This window comes from Arachis hypogaea, chromosome 17 (assembly GCF_003086295.3).
Source record: "Arachis hypogaea cultivar Tifrunner chromosome 17, arahy.Tifrunner.gnm2.J5K5, whole genome shotgun sequence".
Lineage (NCBI taxonomy): Eukaryota > Viridiplantae > Streptophyta > Magnoliopsida > Fabales > Fabaceae > Arachis > Arachis hypogaea.
This window is the reverse complement of record NC_092052.1, coordinates 130,479,875-130,500,866: the sequence shown is the minus strand read 5'-3', so window position 1 is coordinate 130,500,866 and position 20,992 is coordinate 130,479,875. Positions and strand designations below refer to the sequence as shown.

The following is a 20,992-nucleotide window of genomic DNA, read 5'->3' as shown; positions in this document are numbered from 1 at the left end:
AAATAAAATATTTTTATCCTTAAAATTTGGTGATTTTTCGCTAAGTATATATATATTTTTTGTGATTTTTTTTTGTCAACAACCAATAATACTTAAAAATAAAAAAAAAATACTGAGATCAATTTTTTATCCAATTTTTTGTGTATTTTTTAAACAGTTATCTAAATATTCCTATAAAATTTTGGATCAAATGCATAAACGGTTTGTCAAATACAAAAGTCATTTATCACTTAAAAAAAAATCTTTTTGAGCATTTTTGTCGAATTTTAAAATTATTTGAGGGTATTTTTGTTGATAACATAATTTTGTAGCGACAAAATTATTCGGGTGTATTTTTGGTAGTTTACTCTAAAGTTTATTAAAAATTTATTTATCAATTATGCATATTGAAAATTTTATAAAAAATGATATAATAAGGACTAATCTATTTAGCAAGAGTAATTTTTAAAAAAATTCAAAGCAATAAAAATTAGTTGAAAATTAAAATATTTGATTTAAAATTAGTTGAAGATTAATTTAACTGTTTAATAATATATAGTTAGTGTCACAAATAATCAATAACATGTTTTGTGGGTGATTATTTGTCTTACCTTCAATTTTATGTTTATGTCTTGTTATGTATGTAAATGGGGCCAAAGGGCAATAGTGCCAATGTATAAGTTAATTTTGTCCTACTGTGGATTCTTTGAAACAATGAATCTTCTTGTCTTCTGAAGAAAAACTCTCAAGTCACAACAGTAACATGCATGATCATTTAATGTTGGAATCATCCATGACAAAGCTAGCAGTAACAGCCTAATCAAGTTTTGCTTCACAATTAAAATAAAAAATGTATCCAGATTCCTTTGTCTGATCGGTGGATTTAGATACTTCATAAAAGCTTTATATATCCAAAGTATATATAAATACATTTTCATTCTTCAATTGCAATAATCATATGTATGGCTGCGTTTGTTTACAGAGACAGGACATCGAGACAGGAATATAGAGACACAAAATCGTGTTTGACAGAAGAGATATGGACAGAGACAATGTGTCTAGAGACAATGTCCTTTTTCATAATTATATTTTTCATCTCAAATTTTTTGAATGAAAAAAAAAAGAATAAATTAGATTTTCATAATTTGTTTTATTTTATCACCAAACAGAATATAAAAACATAAAATTTTGTATCTCTATCCATCAGTGCCTTATTCTATCATGTTCTCAGTGTCTTGTCCTATTCTGTTCTCAAAAACAAACGTAGCCTATACTAATACTAATTAAGTGTTCAACGAATTTGCACACACATTCTAATTTTAGCTGTGAAAGTTAAGAGCTATATATCTTATGCAAAGTACTTACATTGATTCAATTTTTTTTCTTTTTTTTTTTTAAATGAATACTACTACAATAACATGCACTATCAATGTAGAAAGTACTATCTTGATCAATTAGCGAATAGTCAATCTCAAATTCAAATATTAAGAATTAAAAAAATTTAATTTTAATATATTAATAATATAAAATATTTTATATAATTATTTAATTATATTCATTCTTTTAAATAATAATTTATGTGATTAATGTAAAAAATAATTATTTTTATTAATGGAATATTAGATAATTAGATGTAGATATATAAAACTACTTTACAGCAATAATAAATTCTGAAAAAAAAGTTATTATAATGAGCGAGACTCTTATCTATCTACTCTTCAAAAGTTGCTTTCAGATATGATGGAATGACATAATGTAGAACGCTATTGGAAGCAACTTGATCTGCCATGCATTTATCTTGGCTTTCATACTTTTGCTGTGTAATTGTTTTCACGTCTTAATTCTCATCGTGTGGTCATGGTCGTGCAAATGATCTTTCTTTTGTAACTTCTTCGTGATGATGCCAAAATCTGACACCCATTTTAATGATATACATTGCCAATGTATTTTACTTACTTGACGTGCAAAAATGACATAATTTTCGGCATGCATTCAAATGCAGGAATTTATAGCATAGAAAAAAAAAATATATATATATATAACATAACTATTTCACATTAACACAGGGTCTACGTAAGGGTAACATGATAATTGCATATTATTGTGAAGGTTCAAATTACAACCAACCAAAGAAAAGGATTCATATGACAAATTTGAGACATTTTACTTAGACATCACATATCAGTTTGGCTTTTGTCGGTCTAATTATATTCCGGCATATAAATGTGACGAAGGTAAGTGTTTTCACCTAAGTCCAGTAAATTATATGGTCCAAAGATGCGCTTCATGTAAGAACCGATTTTTTTTTTAGAAAGGCATAATGATAGTAGGGTCGGGATATTCCCGTCCTCTGAATCGGATGTGAAGGTCTCCCCTCATCCGACTTTCTGCAGAGGAATCTCCACTTACAGTGATCTAATATCCTCCTTTTACCATATCATGGGGGTTTACAGAGGATCTTAGAGGCTCGCTCGAAAAGACTGCTATACCATACCATTTGACTCAACTCTACTCTAGTAGTCACTGGACTTACTATAGTAGTCCGTCCGGCTGCTCTTGCTGAAATCATTACTCTTCATTCTCCCGTGCTCTGGCAATTGCGCTCCCTAGACCACTACCATATAGTTAGGTAAAGACAATCAATCCATAGTGACGGGAATCTGGGGATCCCTATCCATATCCAAAATGAATAATATATATAAGCTGCTACCTTTCTCTCACTCAATAGATGTATCTGGTCTGGTACGGTACAACGAATATCCAGTCCTCCACAATCTTTGGGAACCTCTTCTGGATGCAGACTTTTTCTATCAGAGCCATGACCCTAAAGGAAATACCCCAATCAATCTTAGCTTTCTACAGATAGATTTTGAGCTTAAATCACTGAAATGACACGTTATGATTCAGTCTGTTAGAACGGGAGGAGATATTGTTACTAGACGGGCTAGACAGACTGGCAGGAAAGATGGAGTTATCTATTTAACTGAACTGCATCTCATGATAACCCAATCAAGAAATCCCAGCAAGGTTGTAGAGGGAAAGGAAGAAGAGAGGGAGGACTTTACGGGCTTAGATAAGAGTGGAGTTGAAGTAAGTTCGGCTGGATCGAGAGAATCTGGATAGGCATGATTGAAATAGGGGGCAACTCCAAGATAGTTGGAAAGAACTGGCTCTCTGGCTTTGTTGTAAGGAGCATGAGACTATTTTTTTTTCTATCATTCTTCAAGGCTATTTTCTCTGGGCCAGCCAGCTTTTTGAAAGAGAAAGAGGTGAAGTCCCCTTTCCGCTAGCCAGTGGGCACATATGCTTTCTTCTTCTCCTCGTAGTCCGGCCTACCATCGTTTGGCTTTCCATCACCACCTTTAGCAATGGCTTTTCCCCCCGTCTTTGATGTTTTGGATGTGATCTTGTTCAGGCCAGAAGAGTTTAGAGTCTAATCGTAAAGAACTCATACCATCCCTTGAGCCTCACACAAGATAAGCACGTAGCCCACCAGCTATCCAGGCGAATCGAAGTTATTTTCCGGTCAACTGTCCACCCAGTCAAGTGCAAAAAATACAGTAGAGTCACGCAACGCATGCTGCTGGTGTGCTTCCTGCTCGCGAGGAAAAAAGAGTGACAAGGTTTGGTTCAGATTTGACTGTTTGCAGCATGGGAGCGGATTACCCAAAAAATTCCTGGGAACAATGAAAAAAAGATATCTTAGTAACGAAAACTATAGGGGGCTGTATTGGCGAGATCCAACGGTGAATAGCTGTCCAAAAGAAGAACCGCCTGGAAGTCCAAGGACCTTTAGTACCCTTTCCCCGAACCAGCAGCCTTTGCGCCAAGCAAGATCGCCCTTGTCCTTTCTCCATTCCGCCTCCTTCTTAGCTTTGTTCCAATAGAGTCTAAGGCAAAGCAAAAGTAAGTGGGTTCGTATGCCTACTTTACCTACTTGACGAAAGGGAACGAACTTAGTTTCATTTCCGGGGAGCCATTGTGAAGCCTATAGAGGCGGAAGCGGAAAATCGCTTCTACCGAGTTCCCCAACAACAACCTAGCTTAGTAGCTTAACTCTTTCTACTGGCACGGCGCTGCTGGATGCTTCTGATCAATAGAATAGGAAGAGGAGTCAGCCAAAAAGAAAGACCACCAAAAGTAACGACCACCAAGATACGCATAGTGATTCGATCTTTTGATCACCCATTTTTGGAAAACCATTTTGGGCCTTACACACGGAAGATTGGATTGCCTGAATCACGAGTCTTATATACTGTATTACGATCATCTCATATTGATAAAAAGTCTAGAGAACAATTTAAAATGGAAATCAAGAAACAATTTCTGGTCATAAAAACAGAAAAGCATGAATTGCGAAAGAAGTTCTTTCGGTTAAAACGCCGTGCGACTCGGAGGACATAAGACTTCTTGGTCAAGCCAAAAAGATTGCCGACTGAATGCTCCTACCCCACCATGCCTGGCCCTTTACCTTACCTTAAGAAGAGGGGGTATGAAGCGTGGGAAACAATGCAAGAAGTGTATGATAAACAGGTAACCTTAAGGAGTGGTGGCAAAGCTCTTGATTGATCAACGCGAGTGAACTGTGCTTAGATGCTTCTTAAAACCGCACCGATCTATGAGAGGAGCTGATGGATGAGTAGGCTTCCCCTTTTGATTTACGGAATGTGTGTGATCTGCGACTCGAGGACCACCAAGAGTTACAAAGACCTTACTACTTTCTACTTTCTCGTTTGACCCATCATTAATACTTCGACTACTTAGGACTTGATCTTAGGCAACTGGTGACCGCCTCTATGTGGACCTTTGGACGGAGCTTCCTCGATCAAGAGTGCCAGCCGGGCGGGACTAGAGATGTGGAGTCACGTCTTGCGCCATATGTACTGAGAACTCGGGAGACATGGTTTCAAGCCCGGCAACCAATTCATTCCAATAGGTCAGTTACCTCAATCTAAAGAGGATGCTTGCAGGTCATACTTGTCTTGGTCTTTCTCTTTTGCTTTCTTTGTAGCTGCGACAGTGGTAAAGAGTTCTAAGATCATCCTTCTTTCCTAGGCCAGGTAGCCTATGGGCTTGGTATCTATAATAAGTAGTTATTACCTTCTCTCATTTTTTCCTCTAAGTCGAGTGAAGTTACTTCAGGGATCAGGCACGAACGTAGGAAGAGAAGAGTGGATGCTTTGTTCCTACACGAGATCTCGAACTTGAAACGAAACATCACTCTCCTCTTTCTTTTACCTTTCTCTCTATCCTGGGGCCAAACTCACACTTTCTGGAGCTATAGCAGTGTTCTCTTCTTGACAAAGGCTACCTGAAAGATATTTGTAGCAAGTGCAGAATTAACCGCACTTGAAGCAAAAGACCTTCCAAATAGGACCTACGTTAGCTCGAACAGCAGAAGTAAAGGCCAGCGATTAGTCGCCGCCTTTAAATCTACTGAACAGATGACACCAGTCGAACCCTCTAGTCGATCAAGAGGAGAAAGTTGATCATAAGTGCCGTCCATCAGAATTCTCCGAAGACATGTGGCCAGCCAATCGTGTCCTTCATTCAAATGAAATGATGGGAAATGAAAAAGGAATAGAAGTTGGCAAAGAAGCTCTTAAAACTAAGGAAAGGCTTCCAGTTGCTATTGAATCTGGAATAAGGCAATCCTTATTAGAATACGCCAACATAAGCAAGAGTCGCGAGCTTGTTGTAGTCGGTCCGTGAAGGGAGAACTTGCTGCTTACTTGATATATCCTCGCGTTCTTGCACGGCTCATTCTTCGAGCTCTACTTCAAGGTTCAAGGGCTCCCCATTCGTTCTACCATCCAAAAAAAGGCCATATGGAGTATAGTCAAGTGGTAAGGCATCGTGCCTGTGTCAGAAAGAGATTAAGTGCGCGTTACCTTGATTTGAGGTGAACTCCTTTTCCTCTTCTTCCAGACCGGACCCTTCCATGTGAGAAGTTGGAAGTCGAGTTATTGATGAATGAGAATCTAATGTCTTATTAAACCTTTAGGAGCAATCTGTTCATCCAACTCGAAATTATGTAAGAGAAGAACTTTAATGCCCCTCCCATGTCGTCTTTCCAGACCAACCCCCAGCAATTTCCTAAAAGTCTTTTCCCATTTTGGGGGAGGGGGGAGCAGTCAAAGAATGAAATGAAACCCAAACAAATGAATAACCCAAAAAAAAAAAATGGAAATCGTCAAAAGAATAAGCGACAAAGTTAAATCTTATTGGCAAGAGAGGGGAGCCCCCTTTGAGAATTCCGATAGAGATAAAGAAAGACAGCGAAGGGGAATCAGAATAAACTACTCCCACTGAAACATACTCGGCTGGCTCCTTCCTATAGAAAGATTAAGTCCCGCTCGTATATCCTATAGGTCGATTTCTCTTCTATCCTTTCTTGACTCTGCTGACATTCCGCCTTCATCTTTCTTAGGGTTGAAAGAAGAAAAGAGATGTCCTGGTTCTCTCCTATCCTTTTCTATACATATAGTAGCGCCCGCGGGCCAGCCATAGATAGTCGAAACTTTTTCTTTTTCTGGCTTCCCCTTTGTTTTTAGAGATCAGGTTTAAACTACTAAAGCTCGTAGGAATAGTCAAAGCGAGTAGGACTTTTCCTTATTCGTAGAGGTAGCTCAACTCTTAGCCTCTTTCCTGTCTATTTACATTGCTAAACTGACACAGGGCTGAACTGAAGTATGCCCCTATGTTCGAAAAGAGATCACTCCTGGCTAATGGTTGACTGAAGCCTATTGCTTTCCTTTCAAGTCTTCTTTTCTTTGATTGCCTAAGTCCTTGACTTGAACTCTTCGCTGAAATCATGTAGAAGAGGTCATTCCTTAGTGGACTGATTAAACCTTTTAGCATATCTTGCAGCCCTTAGACTGGTCTCCCCTCATTCATGCTTCAAGGCCTATTCTTTTGGATATCCTTGTTCCCCTCTTTTCTGGAACATCCTTTTCTTCTGATTGATGGGACTTCTGTCTGAAATCCCTTGACCTAACCTCTCCTTGACTTGTCGCAGCCAAGTCTTCCCTGCAAAGGTTCTCACATATGGAAAAGCATAGACAGGGGACTCTATGCTAGCAGTGTACAATGGAACATAGGTAGTTCCATATCCCTCTCCCTCTAGTTTGGGGACCCTTAGATCCTTTATCTTTGGTCCTCTTTCACTCATGTTTTTGCAATTATAAAGAAGATAAGAAAAAAGTTCTTTCTTTATAGAAATATCATATAGTGGTGGTGGTAAGAATTACCGTATGTCCTATCAATTCAATAGTTTCTGGCTTCCCGGCTGTACTTCTGTGACTACTTCCCTCGAGGGAAGGCCCTCAAGGTCAAGTCAGTAAGTAAGGAAAGAAAAGTACTAGACCTCTTTTTCACATCGTTAGCGTTAGTTAGGACCTATTCTTGGGAACTATGGCTTATGCCATGAGGTTTCTCTTTTCTCATCTCAGCCTCCTTATCTTTATTTCTCTGTTTCGGGGCTACAGCACACGAGCGATGAAGCTTTTCGAGAAAAACTCCGGAGAGCAATCAGCTCACTGATAGGCGCATATAGATATGGCTTCGCGGAAGTTGCCGTTGGTTTTATTCCATGAATGGATTCCCAATCAAGGTAGGGAAGACCTGAAACAGCATTTATCTCAGCTCGTCCGAAAAGAGGAGCGAGACAAATCCAATCCCCAGATAAAACGAGGACACCTGTGTAGAATCAGCATTTGGAGCAGGTCAGCCTCGAATCAAATCTTTATGAAGAGTAAAATCACCTGGACTCACAGTCTAGGGTTACATTTTCATTTTCGGGTTCCCTCTCGTCTACCACTACATTCTTGCACTAAAAAACCCTTGTAAACACCCCTCCTCAAAGGAACCATGGCAAGCTACTGGAACGAACCTAATTCAAGTGACAGACAAAAAAAGCCCCAGGACGGGAGCCTCCCAAAGGAGATAAAAAAAACTTGGGTACGAATAAGATCAAGAGGAGCCCGAAAGCCCCAAAAAAACAAGAACGAAAATAGAAGCCTTTCGATTCACTCCCCATTCTCTCTTAAATAAAGCTTGCTCTCGAGCCCTATTCAACGGGCAGGTCGGCCAAGTCTTTCCCTGTTGTTTTGTTCCCGCCACGAGAAGGAACTTTAAGGAGAACTACTTTCAAACTAGTTTTTCCTCGCCTTGATGGATTTGACTTTCCCAGCTTATTACTAGCACACTCAAAGAGGGGAATACATATGACTAAAAGCCTAAAAAAAAATCCACCACTTAGAAAAAGCACTAGTCGAGGCACTGGGATATAGGGGAAAGACTCCATTTTTGGTGGGATTTTTTCTTTTCTACTGCGTGCTGGAGCAATCAATCAAGACTTGCTTTGGGATCGCAGAGTGTAGGAAATGAAATAGATATGACATCACAGAAGAGCGAACAAGAAGAGCCAACAGAGACAAACACTAAGAAATGAAACTTCCACATTCCATAATAAAAGAAGGTTGCAGGCAGCAATCAATAACATCAACAACCGCCACCCAGCTTTAAAGAGTAAACAAGCTCAACATACTAAGTGGAGTATACAAGAGACAAACATAAACTTAAGCAACACCTATGTCATTTTCGGCGAAGCCATCAACAGCATGGGTTGCTTTTACACCATTCTTAGAACAGTAGAACGGCCTAGCAACACAATCCACTATATCTGTTGACTTGTTCTGAAAAATAAACTCATTCCTACATAGCCAGATATTCCATATAACTGAAAAAAATCTCACTAACCATGTTTTTCGCGCGTCTTTCCTCAAGTGAATTATAGTTCGTTTTGTTTTAACGAATTAGATGGATCTAAACAAAAAAATTCTTTTAAAATGTTATTTTTTTATATAAAATAAAAAATATTTTTTAATAATAACATTTAATTACTGAATCTAAATTTAACGAAATTTTTATTGGTATTCTTTGATTCATTTATAATTTTACCAAAATATTTTTAGAAGTATTTTGGAACCTAGATAACATATGATATCCGTGTCGTTTGTACTAGAATAATTGTTTATTTAATCAGATAAAAAAAGTGATTAAATAATTATTATTTTTAATAACTATCTTCTAAAAATAAATTTTAGCCACACAATTTTTCACTCTTATTCTTAATATTTTCATTCCCCTTTTTAATTCTCTACTCACCACAAGTTAATTATATTAGAGATATGTATAAATATACAGAAAACATAAAGGAAAAATAAACTCAAATTTATCTACTCAATTCAGCGCGTCTATAGTTTCTCTCTCTCTCTCCATGTTGTTAGAATTTATTTTATTTGATAGCCAAGTAAGAAAGAAATAATAATTATATATGATTTACATATAAAAAATTAAAGACAAATGCCAATGAGTAATAGTTCAAATGGCATAGTCTCCCCATACTCAATTAAGAGATTGTGAGTTCGAGTCTCCTATCTTTGGTAAAAAAAAAAAAAATTAAAGACAAATAAAACTAAAATTTTATCTAGTTTCACCTCGCTCCTTCGGTCATATCCCCTCATTTTAATATCTCACATGTTGAAATTATAAGTTTTGGTGATCAAGAAAGAAAATTAGGGAAAGACCAAGTAAAGAAAAAGAAAAAAAAAAATCATCCTTATCTCTCATCTCTTCAACGTTGATTCCCCTCTATTTTACTATTATCATTTTTATCTCATCCTCACTCAGACATACACTAAGTTACAAAGAGAAAAAGAAAAACAAAGGTAAAAGAGTGAGCATGAGAAACGAAGTGAGAAGAAGAAAAGAGAGACCTCATACTCATCAAACTTTATCTTCTACCTTCACAAGAACAAGACATGATCTCAAGAAACTAGCTCCCACTATAAGAAAAATATTAAGTACTGTCGGATTTACCGACAGAAAAACAAAAAAATCCATCGGTACTATGTTTATCATTAGATTTTCAGTCTGATTAAATCCGACAGTATAAACTTCGCCGGTTAATGTTGATCGTCAAATTTTAATGTCTGTCAGTAATTTGTAGCGAATTTAGCGTCAGAATATGATCACTATAAGAAATTACTGGAATAGCGACCGATTCTAGTGGTCGCTAAATCGGTCATTAATTTAAAAATAGCGACCAACTAGCGACCGATTTTCAAACAATGTTACTAAACTAGTAACAAACAATATTGGTCGCTAAATCAGTCACTAATAAAATCGGTCGCTAAATGGCGACCGCTTTTTTTGTCGCTAAATTGGTTGCTGAGAAAATTGGTCGCTAAATAGTGATCAAAGCGGTCGCTGATAAAATCAGTCACTAAATCAGTCATTGATGTCTGATCTGAAAATCTAAAATCGGTCGCTAAATTGGTCATTGTTACTAATTTCCTAATTATAAATTTTTACTAATTTCACATATACTACTATTAAAGCTTGATTTTCATAAATAATTATATTTCAACAAAATATAAAAAGAATCAAATATAAATCAATTTTTCAAATAAATACAAAAAATATTCACAATATTTATATCGAAATATAGAAATTAAAAGAGACAAAATTTACAAATACATTAAATTTATGATCCAAAATCCAAATGTACGTTAATGGCTTTATGGCCAATGACCCTAATGAGCACATTATAAACTAGCAAATCAAAAAGGACAAATGTGTGAAGAGTATTACAAGAAAACAAGAATTTTATCTTTTTGAGGATAATTATTAGTATTACATGCATAATCAAAGCATTGTGTACATTGATCCAGAAAGCTAGATTTTCTTCATGCAACTTCCCAGGATTTATCTTCTTCTAATCGACTAATAAGTGACCTGAAACAACATTAAAAATTAAAGGGCATGAAAAAATAAGTTAATGAACTACGTACTATCTTCATTATTCATTAATCATTGGAGGCTTGTATCCACGTGCCTTTTCTAGCGTGAATCCAATAAATTATAAAATAAAACATGTGATAGATTAAAAGGAAGAGCTAAATTGAGAAAAATAATTCAATACCTTTTGTTGAAGCAAGTTCTGAGTTCTGCTCCTGCTCTTTCAGTTTTCTCTCGAGCTCTTAAACCTCAATATGAAGTCATGAACAAAGATATTAAATGTTCGTTAGCACAAAAGTTTACTATTTTACTGTATAAATGCTGATTGATCATTTATTGGCAAATGACGACCTCATATTATTTTAGACTCCTGCAACTGATCTTCCAGCTTCTTTTCTACATCCCAAACCTGCATCTTGAATCCTTTCTTACTGGACAAGATCCTACACCACTTAATTCACATTTATGTTTTTCAAATGGTAGAGATATGAGCAATTATTAGGATCAAATGCAGTAATGACCAAAACTTAGTTAATAATATTGAAAGACTAAAAATTCTGCACAAACAAGAGAGATCTAGAATCTATATCTCTTGATTCTTAATGACAAATATCTTGTATAAGAAATGTATATATATTAAGAACATAAAAATAGTTGCATTTTCAATAAAATAACTGCCAAATAAATTTAACAGAAAGCTACTTCTTCAAATGTTATAGCTAGTGATCATTCAATCCATAACAATTTCTAGTTTCCACACCTAATTTCTAGAATCAATACACGACACAACTGAGAACTATACTCAAATAAGAAACCTAGCAGAAACGAAAGTAAAAGCAAACTAACTTAGCCAAATCTTAAAGCTCATATGAGAAACCGCATAACAAATTGCAAAACTAGAAGTTCAAAACCACCCAGTTATAGATAAATTCAACAACAAATTTTCTTGTGAAGGTTGGAATCATTGGATTATGAACAATCATTTACCTGCAATCTTTAAGATGATAAAATGCATCTGAACTAGTGGTTAGCAGCATCAAGTATGTGTCAGCCTGCCACAGGTATATATATACAAAGGCCAGTCATTTGTGGGCATGAAATAAAGTGAGTGTGTTAATGATCTATATATTCAAATTTGACTCACATCAAAATAATGGATATAAGCATACAAAAATGCTGAAGGATTATATCTTGGAAGGCAAACTGGAGAAAACAACTCTGATGTCCTGCATAATTATAGCCCACTAAATAAAATAAGAAAGAGCAACCAGCAAGATGAAGCAAAGAGACACCATCTAACACTTGAAGGATTTAAGTTCATTTGTTGTTTGAAGGTTCAATGGCAATGGATCAACGATAGAGCAAGATTAAATGTATACACTCAGAGACAACTAAGTATGAAGCTGTAAAATACCATGAGATTTTTATGCTACCTAAACAGCCAATCGTTGTATATTGAACACTATTTAAAACTGCATTGTTGTGGAAACTATAGGCAGAATTCTCTTAATGAATGAAATAAAAATTATACTAGCAAAACAGACTATCTGAAAGATAAAATTTGCCTTCTACTTGCCTAAAGGATTCTGATGACATAACAAAGTTGGCCAATAGCAGCATATCATCTGGATGAAGGGAAGCTTTCTGAGCACTAACAAGACTGATTACCTGTCCTCAACTTTTGCTGTGTTATCCTAAATCAGTATACAAATGGAGAAATTGAGTGTAGGGTCAAACCTTGTGCCTGCACATCAGAATTGCAAATAAAACACCTGAATTGGCAATGTCTTGTAAGATAGCACCTGCAGCTTGCCTTGTTGCATATGCTAGAGGAAAACAAGTATAGGCATGAAGAAATGTAGCAGGATTCCTGATATGATCAGACAAACAACAATATGTAGTTATTTACAAATTTACTACTAGAACACAAAAATAGAATACTGGTAAACTTTACATTCTTAGAGTAGAGAAACCAACCAAAGTGTTAATCTTTTGATTTCACAATATTAAAGCAATGAGTTGGTCCAGCAAGTGATAATAGATTATTTTCCAGTACTATGAAAATTGTGAGAATCCAAATGAGTAAACATCCCTATTTTCAGAAGGGCACTAGACCCCTGATGAAGCAAAGAAGCATCTAAGATTATGAAATTAATGCTTTCCAAAAGGATAGAATTAAAACCAGAAGAGTCCTGATAAAAAGTTGCACTAAGACCATGAAATTATAATGCCTTCAAGGTTTCTCCAAGAAAAATCACAAACAAGAGAGAGCATAGCAAAGAAGCAACGGCCACAAGGAGCAAGAGAGTAGAATAATATTACAGCTATTATAGCTAGGATTTACCTCCAATTGTTCAATTTGTTCCCAAGGAGTTTAAATTCAGGTCACAATGCTTCAAGCTCATCTATTACAGCTAACAATCTCTGTTATTAAACATTGACATGCAAGACCCAAAATCACTAAATACCAAATACATAAATACTAAATTAAAACAGAGTTGATGTGTGAGGAGAGAATAGAAAGAACAGAGAAGAAGCTTTAAGATTCTGCTATGTGCAGAGAGCTAGAGAGAGATCTCAATCTTCTATTCTTGCCACTAACTAAACTAACTTCTAGATAAATATGGAGCTAAATAACAAAGAGATATATTACAAATTTAAGCTTCATAATAACTCAGTATATTCAAGGTTTTTTGCAGAAGAAAAGAGAACCAGAAAAACTACCGCAAGTTATTTTCGCAGGATCGTGTGTTCTTCTAGTGAGAAAATCTAATTAGCAGATTTATGTAGTTGGAGAAGATTCCAAAATAGATATGGCGAAAACGCCTTAACAGAATGTGTCAAAATTTGGATTAGGGAATTATTTTACTCAAATTTTTGTTAATGTTTAAAATAAAAATGTGGGTATCTCAATGTCACAATTGTAACATCAAATAAAATTGAAAGGAATAAAAGTAACAAATAAACATATAAATGCAAGGTGCTGGTGAAGATGAAGGAATTGAAACAAACAGGAAATTAAAAAGAAGATGAAGGAAGAAACATGAACGTAAAAGAGAAGAAGACGTAAAAGTAGAGGAATTTTATTAATAAAAACTGGGAAAAAAGCAAAGTACAAGTGTTTGAGTTCAGAGGAATTACTTAAGATTCTCAATTTTACTCTGTGATGCCAGAGGGCTTAGAGCGTTTTTGGGTTTCTAAGTGTTTTCCAAAAGAACTGAACTGCCTACAATATTTTTTTCCTAAAACTCTATTTATAGACTAACCTAATGTCAGCTAACAGTTACCATTTATACACCACTTGCAGAAAATTTGAATTTCTTGTAACTGTTCCCGCACCTCTTGTGAATTTCAAAAGTTAAATAGATAGTTGTTTTACTCAAATTTTAACGCTCCATGTTGATAACTGCTCCTGCATATAGCACGTCCTATAATTTAGGCTTAATTCAAATTTTGAATAAAAACTGCTTCTTTGCTAGTGAATTAGAAGCTTCCCCTAATATATTGAATCTGACTTCATAAGTTAATAATAATATTATCTTATATTTATTTACTTAAAACAAATTATTTTTTCCTAAGTGATAATAATTTTTTGCCTAACAAGATGCCCCCCAAGATTTCTCACTTGAAGATATGCAATGATTGAAAGTGAGAAAACTTAGTTGTTTAATAACATTTTTCTTATTTTTGATATTGAGAGTCAATTGACATTTTAGACACATCCGCTTGACAGATTAAATGCCTACTAGTAATAGACTTAACAGAATTTCTAAGTCTATAAAATTTTTTACATTAATAGTTGAACTGTCAATGGGGTCTATTTTTTTGTATGAAATTTTTAAGTGTGTCAAATGATATCTGTTCTAATTTCGGTACATTAAATGTGTATCAATTGACCTTTGTTTTGACCTTTAATATTTCAATTAAGAGTTTTTTGACACACACTTTCATTGTTTTAATTGACACAATTTTTCTAACTTCAGAAGTAACAGAATTTTAACTTCGTGAAGTCGTTTCTTTCATATGTTAAACTCCAGGTATCAATTAAATTTGATAAAATTTCTAATCCTATAAAATCTCCACACTAACATTCTAATAGTTTTGACTCCAAGCGCTAAGAGACTCAACAAAATTTCTAAGTCAATTAGGCTTTGGTATTTATGAAGTACATACCCAAATGTCAATGAGAAATTATTTTTGTCCAAGAATTTAAACTTGATGCATTTTTTTTTAAATAAAACCATTCATATCTATTTTGCACATCTCAATATTTTCAGGATTAAATACATTGGTGTCAACTGTCAGTGGCTTGACTCCAGGATTATACATCCTGAACTCCACATGCATCTCATCATAGTAACAGGTACTATTGTTAGCAAGAACTTCTTCCACTCCTCCATCTTCATTCCAGAAAATCAATTTTTGATGTAAAGTGGATGGAATAGCACACATTCCATGAATCCAATCACGTCCCAAAAGCAAGTTAAAACTAGCCTTTTAAGGAACCACAACAAATAGAGTTGGCCTATTGACAGAACCAACCTCAATTGACAGCAGAACCACACCTCTAACAGAAGAAGTCCTTCCATTAAAATCTGTTACCCCAATGCTACTTTTAATCAGATCTTTTTCAGTCTTTCCAAGCCTTCCCATCATTCTTTCAGGCATAAGATTAACAGCAGCTCCCCAGTCAACCAAAATCTTATTGACTATCATTCCATCAACACGAGCCTTGATATGCAGTGTTCCTTATCATTTTCAGCAGGCTTCTCAAATAATCCTCCACCACACATATTGTCATCTAGCAATAAGCATTCGCTTCCAGGGAAGACATCATAATAATCATCTTCTAATGACTCTACTTCCTGGACTTGACTATACTCCTCAGGCAGTATTGACACCACAGCTATAGGTTGCTTAACACCAAATATTGCTTCTAAGCTGTCATCAAAACCAGTATTAAAATTATCAGTAATTAAATCTTCATCCTTTTCTCCCTTGTTTTCAACCATTACCCTCTTCCCAGCAAGATTCTTCTTGACATTTTTATTGCATTTAGGGTGATTAGAAGAATTGCCTGTTTCTGCAAACTTGGCCATGGTTGGCAAAGGAGGAAAATCTACTCCGTGTCCCTTGTATGGATCCAAAGGAACATACTCAGATATATTTTTTTTCTGCTCAAAAGTTGTAAAAGGGGAATATTTTGGAATATTTTGACAATTTGGCCAAGGAGAATAATTAGAAACCTGCTGCATGTTAGAATTATAACAAGAATAAATTGGCTTTGAGGGAATAGACACATTTTTTGGAATATATATACTACCTCCGTCTTGTGCATGATTCATGTTCCATAACTGAGACTCATAGTACCTGGGCTTAAAAGGTCTAGACTTCACCCATTTGTTTTTTCCTCTTGCAAAAGCAGTAGGTTGATTCTGCACATTTCTCACATTCTAGACCCATTTATTGTTTGAAATTTTGGTGGGAGAAACTCTTGTCTTTTGAGAAAATCCATCAGGTTTTCCATCAATCATGACCACAGTCTTCATCTTCTGGTTGACGGGTTGTACCCCAGTGTTGTTGACGCACTTGTTCAAAGGAGTTTGACCGCCTAACTTTTGTTTTCCCTCGGCTATCTTCCGCTTTAGCTCGTTAGTTTCTTTTTCTTTTTCAGCAATCTTCTTTCTCAACTCAGCCTTTTCTTTCTCTTCAACTTTGTACTTTTCAAACTCTTTTGCAGCTTCCTTGTCAAAAACAACATTGCACTTTGGCCACATGGCGATGGTGCTATCAGATTCTTTAATTCTCAACAAAAAATCTAACAAATCCTCACCAGGACGAGGATAAATTGGCTTCTTGTCTTGCTCAAAGATCCTCAGGTCTTTATTTTCATCTTTAGCACTAACCATTGTGACATCAACTTCTACCATGTTGACTGACAAGTTGAATGGCTCAACATAATTTGAGTCAGCAGCAAATGGTTCAGTGTCCACCTTCATAGTAGTTTTATCTTCAAACTTCAACCTTTCCTCCTCAATTGTTTTTTATATCAAATCCCTGAAACAGACGCAATTATTAGTGGTGTGTGAGAACACCTGATGAAACTTACAAAATTTTTTATTCTTTATTTCATCAGCTGAAAGCATCTTTTTTCCTTCTGGCAAAATAAGCTGCTTATCTTTTAATAAAACTTCAAATATTTGATCTGCCTTAGAAATATCAAAAGAATAAGTCTTATTTTCAGTTTTGGAATATAAAGAAACCTTTTCTTTTCCTTTAACAAGCTTCAAAGATTTGCATACATAAGGAGGACCCCCACGCAATTCAGCAATATAAACCTCTTTCTCATTTGAATCACTACTATCGGAAAAACAATCCACATATGCAACCTTTTTAGAACCTTTTTTGAAGTTTTCTTTTTCTTTTTTAATTTGTTCTATTTGTCTTACTCTTTCAGCTAACTGGGAAAGATCTAAAGTATGTTGATTGACAAGTTTCTTCCTAACTCCAAATTCTATCTCATTAGTAGCCATTTTGACAACTTCAGTTTCCAGAATCGGAGTAAAACACTTATTTCTCATGTTTCTAAATTGCGCCAAATAAGTATCAATGGATTCTCCTTCTGCACGTTTGACAGAGAATAAATCCATAAGACTAACTTTCAATTCACCTCGGAAAAACTGATCATGAAAATTTCTTTCTAACTGCGCCCAAGAATGAATAGAATTTGGTCTCAAGTTGGAGAACCATGTAAATGCATTTTTTGTTAAAGAAGAAGGAAAGTATCTCATCTTGAGATATTCATTAGAAGCCGCTTCCCCAATTTCAATAGTATATCGAGCAATATGCTCTACTGTAGATTCATTTTCTTCTCCAGAAAATTTTGTAAGGGATTTTGGAATTTTCCAACCCCTTGGGAGCTCTGCTTGTTGGACACATTCAGAAAAAGCAGACACAAAATATGGCCTATTTAAGCAACCAACATTAAATCCCAAACGGTTTAAAACTTGTTCAACATTTCTTGCTAGATTATAATGCCCCCCTAAGTTGTTTTGCCTAAGTCTTTCTAACATATCGTCAGCATTTTGACCATGTCTAGGCATGTGAACATCATAATTAGGAATTGCTCCACCGTTCTGATTGACATTATCAAATCTTAAACCCAAGTTGTCATTTTCTTCTAAATTTACCACAGTAGCAATCCTATTGACTTGCCTATTTAATTGTTCAATTCTAGTGTTTGTGTTTTCTAAAAAAGGATTTAAAACTATCACCATTTGATGAGTTAACATGTTTACTAGATCATGGTGGCTTTCATCCATCTGTTGCCTAATATTTGCTAAAGATCCCACAGTTTGACTAGGTTGATTAACAAGCATTGCTCTTGACATGTCAGGAAATACAGGTCTAAAATTTTCTACCCTAGTGACAGTGGATGTAGTAGAATTAGATGCACTGTTATTTCCTGTATTAATAGAATGTGAAAAATTTTGTTGTGATACGTGTGAACCTGACGCCCCGGAAACAGGTACATTTGACATGCCATATGGATTTTGATAAATAGGATTTTGAAAAGTTGAGTAGAGAGGCACAGGCAATCCCTGTGTCACCATGGAGGGGACATACCCCGGTGGCAAGCCATATGGCGGCCACCCCACGGTATTTATGTGAGTTACATTTAACCTTGTATGGGCATAGCCAACGCCATCATGCCTCACTGACATCAAGGTAGGCTCTGCGTTTGAAATCATAGGAGAATTTCCGGATTCATTTCCTCTAATCTCATCACTAGAAGTAGAAGAAGATACTGCAGAAGTATTTGACATGTCAACCGACGCTGATTTCCTTGGCTTTGGGCGCACGAACTTACCACTACGCAACCACATGCAAACTCAAAAACTCCTGGTTTTCCTTTTGACAATTACAATCTATTGACAATGTCCCACCGGGCGTGCCAATTTGTTTTACTCAAATTTTTGTTAATGTTTAAAATAAAAATGTGGGTATCTCAATGTCGTAATTGTAACATAAAATAAAATTGAAAGGAATAAAAGTAACAAATAAACATATAAATGCAAGGTGCCAGTGGCAAAGTAAACTGCAAAAATTGAAACAAATAGGAAATTAAAAAGAAGATGAAGGAATAAACATGAACGTAAAAGAGAAGAAGACGTAAAAGTAGAAAAATTTTATTAATAAAAATTGGGAAAAAAGTAAAGTACAAGTGTTTGAGTTCAGAGGAATTACTTAAGATTCCCAATTTTACTCTGTGATGCCAGGGGGCTGAGAGCGTTTTTGGGTTTCTAAGTGTTTTCCAAAAAGAACTGAACTGTCTACAATATTTTTCTAAAGCTCTATTTATAGACTAACCTAATGTCAGCTAACAGTTACCATTTGTACACCACTTGCGGAAAATTTGAATTTCTTGTAACTGTTCCCGCACCTCTTGTGAATTTCAAAAGTTAAATAGATAGCTGTTTTACTCAAATTTTAACGCTCCATGTTGATAACTGCTCCTGCATATAGCACGTCTTATAATTCAGGCTTAATTCAAATTTTGAATAAAAACTGCTTCTTTGCTAGTGAATTAGAAGCTTCCCCTAATATATTGAATCTGGCTTCATAAGTTCATAATAATATTATCTTATATTTATTTACTTAAAACAAATTATTTTTTTCTAAGTGATAATAATTTTTTGCCTAACAGGAATAGAGTACCTGCTTGAACAAATTGAACAAATGGAGGTTATTAGATAGTAATAACGGAATAAATTGAACTCCTTGTGAAAAAATTGAACAAATCTATAGTAACTGTAATTCGGCTTATAGTTTATTGATAAGCTTAGTTTAAATATACCAACAGTCATTGAACTTTTCGACCAAAGATTCACGAATTGGAATACAAACCATACAATGCTTGATTTAATTCTAAGATCTAAAACGTTTTTCAGAGGCAAATGTCTTAATTACTAGATTTAAAACCTAAATTATGAATTTAGTGAGAAGAAATTTATCCATTTGTGAAAACACAGGGTTGATGTTTAGACATTAGAGTGGCAATATCGATACCCTAAAACACTGATGACAAGAACAAAAATCAAATACCTTGTCAGAAGTGTTTTTGTCCATTTTTGCCTTTTCCTTCTCATCTTGCTGCTTCTGTTTCTCCGACCTCTCTCTCTCTCCGCTTTCTGCACTAAAAAAATCATCAGAATCGGGCTTCGAAGAAGGAGAAGGAGAAAGGGAAAGGGAAAGGGAAAGAGAAGGGGAGAGATACCTTGATGTAGACATTCTCTTTGGCCTGCTCCTCTTCACTGAGAACCCTAACTTTGTTATTGTAGAAGCGAGAGAAAGCACCGCGAGATGTTGAGTCCAGAAGACAACGGTGACGGCGACGAGGCTGGAGAAGACGACGATGACGGCTGCGAGTCCAGAAGACGATGGCAACGACATCGAGATTGGAGAAGACCACGACTATTTGAGCGGGAGAAGTGTAGCTCAGTAACTGTTTGAGAAGGTGAGAATGGTGACTGGTGAGGGTGAGTTAGGGTTAATGAGGGTAGAGTAATTCACTAAAAATCTTAAATTAACTATTGATTTAGCGACTCATTAGTTATATCGATTTTATGCTGCGATCGCTAAATCAATCGTTATCTTCATTATTAGCAATCGATTTAGCGACCACCAGCTTAGCGACCGAGTTAGCGACCAATTTTTTTCAATTTATTTTTTATTAGTTGTAAAATCAGTCGTTAAATTAAAATATAGTGACCGATTTTGTGACCAACGATTCCAAGCGTTACTTTCTCATTTCGGTTGCCAAGTTAAAAAAATAGTGACCAATTTTTTTTGTCACTAAAATTGGTCGTTGATTGTAATTTAGCGACCGATTTAGCGACCAATAATTTTCTGGTCTTTGAAATCCTATATGGGTCGCTAAATCAGTCGCTGTTAGCAACCAATTTTTTCAGTTACCAAAATCGGTTGCTATTTAGAAACTTTCTTGTAGTGGAAGGTTCGTGGGAAAAAAATCTTATGAACGTTACTGATAGAAAAAATTTGACGATAACGTTGGCGCCATAAGTTGAGCCTTCGCGCCACTTTACCATCGAAAACATCCGACAGTAAATCCAACAGAAAATAATTTTCATTTTTTTAAAAAAATTATGAATGGTCGTTACCGTCAGGATTTTCGATTGGTAAATTTGCC

General features: G+C 35.5%; 1 protein-coding gene across 7 annotated transcripts; it reads right to left on the bottom strand.

Moving 5' to 3' along the window:
* Positions 1–10,501: 10,501 nt before the first annotated feature.
* On the bottom strand, positions 10,502–13,645 carry LOC112766571 (vacuolar fusion protein MON1 homolog). Of its 7 annotated transcripts, none has more exons than XM_072223633.1 (8): positions 13,507–13,645; positions 13,127–13,206; positions 12,520–12,652; positions 12,359–12,450; positions 11,927–12,008; positions 11,770–11,834; positions 10,967–11,233; positions 10,502–10,779 (listed from the first exon to the last, which is right to left on the bottom strand). In XM_072223633.1, the coding sequence occupies exons 3-7, from the start codon at positions 12,532–12,534 to the stop codon at positions 11,179–11,181; spliced, it is 309 nt and encodes a 102-aa protein (XP_072079734.1). In that variant the 5' UTR covers positions 12,535–12,652; positions 13,127–13,206; positions 13,507–13,645; the 3' UTR covers positions 10,502–10,779; positions 10,967–11,178. The 7 variants fall into 7 exon arrangements, with proteins under 7 accessions (XP_072079734.1, XP_072079733.1, XP_072079735.1 ...); XM_072223632.1 differs by having other exon boundaries at positions 10,967–11,225; XM_072223634.1 differs by having other exon boundaries at positions 10,967–11,225; positions 12,359–12,476; positions 12,555–12,652.
* Between the last annotated feature and the right edge of the window lie 7,347 nt (positions 13,646–20,992).